Raw genomic sequence first — 10,652 nt, forward strand, 5'->3', positions numbered from 1 at the left:
GCACCCTTCACAGCAGTCGACCTCTGTTCTTTTCCCCACATCTCCTTCTTTTCTCCTTGACATGCCAGGCGATGCAGCAACCACCAAATCCACATTCCACCTGGCATTCACAGTGAGCAACATCAGGAATGCCATACCTCTCATTCTCAACCGGTCTGACGATCACTATCCTTCATGGGTGGAATTCTTCAACATTCACGTTTGTGCTTACAACGTGAAGGATCATATCGATGACAAAGCCCCCAAACCCACCGATGTTGATAAGGACACATGGGATCGTCTTGATGCCCTTGTAAAATCATGGATCTACACCACCATAACACCTGATCTCGCTCACACCATCATGAAACCTGGTGCATCGGCCCTTGACCTTTGGAAGCGTCTTCAGGAGATATTTCTTGAGAATAAAACCACTCGTGCAGTTTACCTCGAGGAACAATTTAACAACACCCATCTCTCTGCCTTCTCTAACATCACTGAATATTGTGCACGCCTCAAGAACCTAGCCGATCAACTAGAAAACGTTGGAAACCCGGTGTCAGAAACGAAGATGGTCCTCCAACTCATCTCCGGTCTCAAAAAGGGGGACTACGATACTGTCGCTACCATTATACAACAAACCAACCCCCTTCCCAGCTTTACAAAAGCGCAATCCTCCCTTCTCCTTGAAGAAGCCCCCCGTAACAAACCTAACCCCACCATTCCCCAAGCTCTTGTCCCTCAACGGGCTGACTCCGGTACTTCTGAACACTCCAACAACAACACTAATAACCACACCTCAGGCTACAATGGCCGTGGTCAACACCGGGGTAATCAGCGTGGCGGAGGACGTTGGTCTCGCGGCAGACAACGAGGCGGCAGAGGATGCAGACGTGGTAACGACAGATTCTCATCGCAGCAGACCCCATGGCAATGGCCCGGTTGGTTTCCCCCATACCCCTGGTCCGCCCCACCTTGCCCGTACCCCACAGCTCCTCAGGTTGGAATTATGGGGCCTTGTCCAAACATTCGATTCTCACTCGCACAGCAGCAACAACAAGTTCACACGGATCCACAAGCCAACTTTGCCTCAGAATCACAATCGGACCACTCCAGCCAGATGACACCAACCGAACTTGCACAAGCATTCCAAACCATGTACATGCAACCACCTGATAGCTCATGGTATATGGATACAGGATCAACCTCCCACCTCACTAGCGATGCTGGTAAGCTCTCTAATCTCTCTCGTTTTAATAAAGATAATTATATTTTGGTTGGTAATGGCCATCGAGTTCCAGTTTTTGGCTATGGGAATGCAATCACCTCATACCTCAATCACCCTTATCGCCTAAACAATGTTTTCCTTGTCCCTAACATCATCAAAAACCTTGTTGCTGTGAAACAACTTACTCGTGATAATAATACATCTGTTGAATTTGACCCATTCGGTTTTACTGTGAAGGATCTAATCACGAAGAAACATATCACCCGGTGTGACAGCCCTGGCGATCTCTATCCTCTCACACCCTCACTTACCAACGAGCACCCACCTGTCGCTTTTTATACGGAGTCTCCAAATATATGGCACAATCGTCTTGGTCATCATGTTGTCTCTACTTTACAATATTTAAATTCATGTCTTTCTTTTTCTAGCTCTAAAAATACTTTGTTTTCATGTAATGCTTGCTCGTTGGGAAAACATTGTCGATTACCCTTTAATGATTTTGTTTCTGTTACCTATTTACCCTTTGATATCATTCATGCTGATATATGGACATCACCTGTTAAAAGTAAACTCAACCATAACTACTACCTTGTGTTACTTGATGATTTTTCACACTATATTTGGACGTTTCCCATTAAAGCCAAATCTGAAACTTTTCTGCTCCTCGCGCAATTCTATAAATATGTCCAAACTCACTTTTCCACCAACATTAAATCCTTTCAGTGCGATAATGGACGTGAATTTCACAATGCAGCCTTCACACGGTTTTGCAACACCAATGGTGTTCAACTTCGATTCACATGCCCATACACCTCCTCCCAGAATGGCAAAGCAGAACGTATAATTCGCACCCTAAATAACATGGTCCGAACATCTTTAATTCATGCATCCCTACCACCCTCTTTTTGGAACTATGCGATCCATACAGCCACATATCTTACCAACATCCTCCCATCACGTGTCATTGGTAACAAAACACCAACTCAAATTCTTTACCTTCGTACCCCCACATATAAACATTTACGAACATTTGGGTGTCTATGTTACCCTAACACCACATCCACCATCCCCCACAAACTAGCCCCACGATCCCTCCCTTGTATATTCCTTGGGTATCCCGACAATCATCGTGGTTATCTATGCCTACCACTCGATAACTCCAAACCACTAATCTCTCGCCATGTCACTTTTCATGAACACATTTTCCCTTATTCTAATATTGCAAAATATCGAGCTGAATCCTATAAGTTTCTAGATGCAAACGACCCATCACCATACTTAATTCACCCTCAACTTATCCCAACGAATACAACACAACCCTCTCCACCACCTTCACCCCCACCCTTACCTCAAACTTCTCCATAACTCTCACCTCCACCTTCCCCACCTCCCTCACCACCATCACCGCCGATTATCCCTAACCCTCCACCATCCTCTCACATGCATACACGATCTAAAAGTGGAATTATCAAACCAAACCCCAAATACACACTCCACACTCAACAAATATCCCCAATCCCATCCAACCCATAGGTCGCTTTGCAAGATCAAAACTGGCTCGATGCTATGACTACTGAATATAATGCTTTATTGAAACAGGGAACATGGGATCTTGTGCCTAGACCATCCGATCACAATGTTATTCGATGTGACTAGTTATTTCGGCACAAGTTTAAGGCAGATGGCACTTTGGAGCGCTACAAGGCACGACTTGTAGTGAATGGAAAAACACAAGAAGTTGGTATTGATTGCGATGAAACCTTCAGCCCGGTTGTAAAACCTGCCACTATTCGTACTGTTCTTAGTCTTCCCATGGCACGAGATTGGGATGTACATCAATTGGATGTGAAAAACGCTTTCTTACATGGTCAATTGAAGGAAACCGTATATATGCACCAGCCACCTGGTTTTTTTAACACCCGTTATCCGGACCATGTTTGCAAATTAAAGAAATCCTTGTATGGGTTGAAACAGGCACCGCGTGCATGGTATCAACGATTCGCATCTTATTTACTAACTATTGGATTTGTGTGCAGCAAGAGTGACAATTCCTTATTTATCTACCAAAAACAACATGAGACCACTTATCTACTGTTGTATGTCGATGACGTAGTGTTAGCTACCTCATCTACAACACTCAAGACTTGGCTCCTCGGTGCTCTAAAACGGGAATTCGACATGACTGATCTTGGCCCGCTTTCTTACTTCCTTGGAATTGCTGTCACGCGCACCAAGAACACCATGTTCTTATCTCAACGCAAATATGTTGACGAAATCCTCAAACGTGCCAACATGGAAACATGCAAACCAGTCACCACTCCCGTTGACACTAATTCCAAACTAAGTCTTCATGCTGGTGATCCTGTGGCTGATCCATCTCTATATCGGAGTCTTGCGGGAGCTCTCCAATATCTTACATTCACACGTCAGGACATTGCATACGCCGTGCAACAGATCTGCCTCTTTATGCACGCTCCGAAAATCAGCCACTTTAATGCCTTAAAACGAATTATACGGTACATCAAAGGCACCCCAGATCATGGTCTCACGTTATTTTCCTCACTTTCCACTCAGCTAGTGTCCTATACTGATGCTGATTGGGGCGTTGCCCGGATACCCGCCGCTCCACATCCAGATATTGCATTTTTCTCGGTGACAATCTCATCTCATGGTCTGCCAAACGTCAAGCCACTCTTTCAAGGTTAAGTGCTGAAGCCGAATACCATGGTGTTGCTAATGTCGTTGCTGAAGCCTGTTGGCTTCGCAACCTTCTTCTCGAACTACATGCCCCTCTGAAACGTGCTACGATCGTCTATTGTGACAATGTCTCTGCTGTCTATTTATCCGGTAATCCTGTGCAACACCAACGTACCAAGCACATTGAAATGGATATACACTTTGTTCGTGAAAAGGTCGCTATTGGTCAGATTCGAGTTCTTCATATTCCATCTACTTATCAATATGCTGACATCTTTACTAAAGGTCTTCCACGACAGCTATTTCTCGATTTTAGAGACAGTCTCAGCGTCCGTCTTCCTCCCACTAAGACTGAGGGGGACTCTTAGCGAGAGATATTTTATATATGTATTTATGTAATTGATGGTGTATATCCTTTCCTTTCTTTGAGAAATCCTTCTGTATTTATACGGTTCATTATTTAATGTAAAGGCAGGGAATTACATTAATCTTTATTTACTTTTGCAATCTTCATCCTTATCAAGTCACTTGAAAAACTTGCAATGTTGTGTTACCTGCCAAGAAAAACATACAATTTCACAGTAATGTACATTGGGCAACCCCAAAACCTACGTCAAGCTCTCATATGTACGTAAAATAGAAATTGGACATACATCTTCACACTCGCATTGATTACATTAATATTTATTACCTCTAGAATAGAGATGTTAAAGCTCGGTTTTGCCAAGGAGGAACCAATATTTTTTAATAAGGAGGGCTTAGATAGTAATAACATATTAAAATAAATTTTATCTTCAAATAATAAAAAAAAAGTCTTTAAATTTGAAAAGAGAAAATTGACAAATAAAAGGATCCTCTAAATAAAAATCCCAATGTTATTTTATTTATTTATTTATTTTTCCGGATTTCACTCATACATTCTTAAAATAAGGAGTGAATCTAAAAAAATTATAACATAGATATTCAGCTATATTTATAATAATTTAGTAATAAAAATATAAAAAACGTAAATTAACCCCTCTCTCTCTCTCTCTATATATATATATATATATATATATATATATATATATATATATATATATATATATATATATATATATATATAGTTGTAATGGAAATGTATGTGCTCATGTTTACGAGTTATTGAAAGAAAACATAAAATGTTTAAATAGCGAACTATGGTAATAGAGACAATATAAAATGAGTAATTATGTAAATTTGATTTTTTAGACAAACAATTAAAATTAATCTAATTAAAGAGCTTAGTCAACTATGGTAGACTTATTAAAATAGATGGGGATTGTGGGGTTGAGCAGCGGGTGGCCTCGGTTCTCCCTCCGCCACTGGGTTTCGCTAAAGAAGACGACACATTGAAAAATCAAAACTCTAAAAAGCATTGCAGCTCTTGATTAACTTCCTTCCTTCGAGTACAAACACAAATAGCAAAATTCTCGTTGGGTGAGCAAAATAACCATTGAAACCGAATTGAGTCGGAATCGATTGGAATCAAATATGTAATGCGGTTTAGTTCTCAGTTTCTCGATATCCATAAATTTGGCTCTCGGTTTGGTCCAGTTCTGGACCCTAACAACTAAAAGTGGGCACGAAACTTGTTGGGATCAAACTGAACCGTAAATAGAACCGATTGGAACCAAATATGTAATTCGTTTTAATTTCCGGTTCTTCCATATCCATAAATTCAGTTTTCGCTTTTTCAATTCCAAATCGATTCAATCTGATTCCGAAATCGAGCTCACCCTTATTTCCTTCACTTACTTGGCATCCCGTCATCAATTTATAGCCACATATGCATGGTTATCGGTTGATAGAATGGTACCAAGCTAAATGCCATTTTTGTCTTTCTATTTTAGAGTTTTAACATTAAATAAAGAGAAATTAAATATTATTTTACCTTTTCTTTCTATTCATTCTACATTATAACTTATTTATATTTGGATAAAATTAATAATACTTTAACATACTTTTTTTAATATACTTTTCATCAATTGAAACGATAAGAAAATATACAGAAAGAAAAGCTGATATGTAAATTTAAGGGGGGTTTTTTGAGCCATTTTCCAAATATTACATTAACAAACTCCAAATCTGCGTAAAACGGTTGCATCATAAAGAAAAAAAAGGGACAAGCAAGACAATAACTTGATGCTGCTGAGCGTCAACGGACGGGATTCCAGAACAGGAACATCATAATGGAAGTGTTTAAACGAAGTTAGTAGTCATCAGCGCAAGGAAAGCTCAAGGAGGTTCGATTTGATTGTAAAATGGAACATTACAAGTCCCGAAACAAGGATTTCTTCCACTTCACAAACCCCCACGATGACGCAAGTGAGCTAGATGATGATGACGATTACGATGAACTGCAATACGACGATGTCGATGATGATCGTAGCTGTGATTTTAATTTCTATAAATTTCGTCCCATCGGGATCGGGAGTACTCCATATCCGCCTCCTAATTCCCAGGTACAATTTCCTCAGGTTGCTGGTTGTTAGTATTAGGGTTTTTTTTTCGGGTGTCAGTATTGTCTCTTGATTGTTCTTTGATAACAAATTCTGAATGGCCATTAGAAAGAAGGTGGGAAAAGAATCAAATTATGATTTAGCTCATGAACCCTAAGTTGAACTTAGCACGTAACTGTTTTCTGATTATTGTTGTTCATGATGTTTGTGATTCGTGAACCCTAAATTGAAGCTTTTTCCTATTAGATTCGTAAACTCAAAAAGGATATGTTGGTTTGCTCTACAGATAAGTGGTGTGATGAACGAGAATGATACTGTGACTACATCCATGGAGAAACTCGGGACCTTTGACTATGGAGCCTTGTTTTTTCACTTAGACAATACAATGAAGAACCTTTCTGATAAACTTCATCACACAATTGAAGGTATTGGCACACAAATCTCTAGCCTTGAAGATGAAACTTGCAAAATTGATAACCATGTACAGGATTTGAAGAACAGCACAGAAAAGTATCACGGGACAACCCACATGAAGCTAAGGAAAATGCATAATGTTTTACAAGAGGTTTCCATCTTTACTTATCTCCAACACTTTTCATTTCAAATGATTCTAATGACCAAATACTTTGTCTCAGGTACAAGATGATGTCTTCTTTTTGAAAGACAAACATGAAATAGCAGAAACAAAGCTTCAGCTTGCTAAACTTCAAGGTTCAAAGAGAGACAAAGTACTTACTGCTCAAACAAATCCACACCACAAGCAACCATTGCCTTCTCCACAGTCATCTTTTCATACACCATTAACTCCACTTCTCAACCATCCACCATCAAATGGTGTAACTTTCTCACAAGACTCTCAGGTTCCACATTTTACACAATCATACCTTCCGAATTCATCTCAAGGCATTCTTAGTCCTCAAAATCATCCTTTTTTAACCCATCATTCTCAAGAAACATCTAAAATGTCATCTTTTAGCCATTCTAAACCAGATAGATGGGGCTCCAGTCAAGAACATGAAGAGGGTTTGTCCCACTTTATCCAATCTTCAAGAAACTACAAGTCTGAGTTTCATGCTAAGTATATGCCAGAATCTGCTACCTTTCCCAACAATGAACCACCATTTCCAAGTAATTACATTCATACCCCTGTAGCCCAACCACTGCCTCATGCATTACCAACTGCTGTTGATATAGAAGACAGGTTAAGTACAGAAGGGAATGGGAATACAATTCCAGTAGATGACATAGTTGATAAGGTCACAGCAATGGGTTTCAGGAGGGACCTTGTAATAGCTTCTGTGAGAAAACTCACAGAAAATGGTTCATCTGTGGATCTTAATACAGTTCTTGATAAGATGATGAACAACAAATGAAATGATCAAATCTGTATAATCTCCTATGATGTAAACAGAAATTGCAAAAAGAAACGAAATGTACAAACTGAAGGTGTTGTTAGGAAGCCAATTCTATGCTTGCAAAGGGCGACTTTATGTCATTGTGGTAAGTGGTCTTTTCATTCTTGTCATATGTTTCATAGTTTACATGTCATTTGTATTATTACAATACAAATGATTTGTGATTGATATAATATTTGTATAAATCGTGTTGTAGTTTGTTTCCATTTGGTAATCTTGTAATTTGCATATGCTTTTATTTATGGCTGATGTATAAGTGATAAAAGATCTATAGCATAATTTATCCCAGAATGTAGATATTGAATAACATATATATTCACATCCAAATCCAAGAATTAGTAATGTACTTCTGTTTGGCTTTTTTATTTTGTTCTTTTATTAGTATTGTACTTTGAAAACTATTCCTGGTTATTAACCGTTTTAAGGGTAGACAGGTTACCCCGTTATAACTTTGCTGACGTGGATGCAAAATCATGATTTCATGGTTTTTTTTTGCCATGTCATCCTTTGTATATATTTGATAGAGTTGCTCTTTGCGAATAGCAACACCTTGCAACATGCAACATAAGCACATGCCTCATGGTCATAATCAATTCAATACTCTTGGTTTAAGCTACTTAATTACCAAGTATGTTAAACATATTAATTGTACATTAATTAGTGGAATACAATTTTAGCTTCTTTACATACATTATGTTAAGCTTTCTCTATAATTATATATAATAAAAAATTACTTGATATATTAAAAAAAAAAAAATCCTCCTATATTGCCACCCTACGATTCATTTTCATTATATGGAAGGAGAAAATAAATATCCTCCTACTAAGATAAATCCACCGGGGGGACAACACTAAGAAATCAGAAAAGGGGTCAAAGGGAAACATCTTGATAGGGCAACAATCGGGTATAGTAGGGCTGACAATTCTCGATACGACCCGCGACACGACACAAAATAAATGAGTTTGAGTTGAGTTTTTCAACCCATCAACCTGCTAACCCGCCAACCTGCCAACCCGTTTATTAAACGGGTTATATATGGGTTTCTCAAACAATAAACGGGTTGATCCGTCAACCCGTTTATATTCTTAATAAAAAAAATCATTTTATTTTTAAATGTATTTATGTATCAAGTATTAATATTTAATAAGTATTATATAATATATACCATTGATTCATAGACCATTTGACAATTTTGATATTTTGACTCCTAGTGGATGGTCTAAGGTCGTAAGTTGTAATTTATAATGTCAAGTCTGTAATATGTTTCTATGAATGTTTTTAAATTTCATTTGGATGTTTAAGATTTAAATGTCTAAAGTTCGGACCCACGAACCCAAATCTAACCCACGAACCCGCCAACCTGTGAACCCGTATAAATAAATGGGTTGGCGGGTCATATATGAGTTTAGGTTCCAAACCCGCCAACCCGTAACCTGTATATTTAAATGGGTCGTGTTTGGGTTGACATATTTTGACCCGCCAACCCGAACACGACACGATTGTCAGGCCTAGGGTATAGGATATGGTCATATGGAAATAGATCAATATGTTTTCTTGAACGAATGTATTTACCCCATCAATGACAGTACACCAAAGGAACAACGGACAATCACGGCAAAGGTAAGTACGAATGCTGCTGTCTACAAGACCCATCCAGGGGAATCTTACACTGCGCACAGAGAACCCTACTGAACCACCAGGAGCTTCTTCTATGGCATCAATGCCACCATCTATCCATCAATTCGATTTAATTAATCAACCGAAATTCGACGCAATAACGCTCGATCAGTGAGTTATTATGCACTCTTTCAAGGATGGCTGCTTCTAGGCAAGCATTCTGACTATCAAAAAAGTTGGTTGGCATTCAAGCAAGAGAGAAAAAAGTCTCGATCAGGCTAATCAGGCTGATCAGGCTACAAGTGGGACTAGAAGCGAGAAACACTATTCCATTCAGCTTGTTAGAAAAGGGAACTAGCACCCCAATGACAACTACTCTTGCTTTCTAACAGAACAGTAAACTAAATTGCCTTCCGGTCACCTCACTTTAAATCTTTTTCTCTTAATTTTGACATTTACTTTGATCTAGTGAGTAGGAAGATTAATAAAAATAGAAGATAAATGAAAATTTTATTTCTAATAAGGAAGGTGGGAAGATAAAACAAAGAGATCAAATATTCTCTTACTTTTCCTTCTTTACCCATATTTCTACACATTTAAAATTATGATAAATGTTAGAGTTTTATTTTCCTAATAATATTTTAGGATAGTTATTACAATTTTAAATGGGTAATCGGATAGGAAGAAAATATAAGAAGGAAGATATTTTTGTAAGCCAAGATATGATTTTGTGTGTTGGAGAAAAGGTAGTTGCGGAAATAATGTGTATGGGAAATATGATATGGTAGTAGCTTTTAAGAACATGTGGAGGAGTGGGTGAATTATGTATAAAGGTGACAATGAATGAAATGGCCAATGTGTAGTGCTTTTAGTTAAATACACATGGTCAGTAGAGAGGCCTATTTAGAGACTTAAATTGAATCTGGGGAAAAGGTAGGTAGGGAATCTTGAAAAGTGATCACAGATTGTGCAGCATTACACTGCAATCTTTCTTCTTTTCCAATAGTCACTTTCTCCCTTTATTGTCAGGAAGGAAGTGGTACTATGAATTATTCTACAATCTTCTACTTGGATGTAATAACTTAATAATTCATTCATTAGGTTCATTTTTTTTTTTATTCTCCAAATTTTGTGATTTACATTCGGACTGTTTTAACGATTTGTGAAGATGATTAGATGCATCTTATAACCTATTTGCTAAAATGACCATGTTCGGGGGGTATATTCATGTAACC

General features: G+C 38.3%; 1 protein-coding gene across 1 annotated transcript; it reads left to right on the plus strand.

Moving 5' to 3' along the window:
• The first annotated feature begins 5,994 nt into the window (after window positions 1-5,994).
• Window positions 5,995-8,163, plus strand: LOC145042503 (uncharacterized). The gene is made up of 3 exons (XM_078990944.1): window positions 5,995-6,387; window positions 6,671-6,949; window positions 7,020-8,163. Exons 1-3 carry the CDS (start codon window positions 6,187-6,189, stop codon window positions 7,755-7,757), a joined length of 1,218 nt encoding a protein of 405 aa, XP_078847070.1. The 5' UTR covers window positions 5,995-6,186; the 3' UTR covers window positions 7,758-8,163.
• The last annotated feature ends 2,489 nt before the right edge of the window (window positions 8,164-10,652 follow it).

The sequence above is a fragment of the Lactuca saligna genome, chromosome 4, assembly GCF_052625555.1.
Source record: "Lactuca saligna cultivar CGN05327 chromosome 4, ASM5262555v1, whole genome shotgun sequence".
NCBI classification, from domain to species: domain Eukaryota; kingdom Viridiplantae; phylum Streptophyta; class Magnoliopsida; order Asterales; family Asteraceae; genus Lactuca; species Lactuca saligna.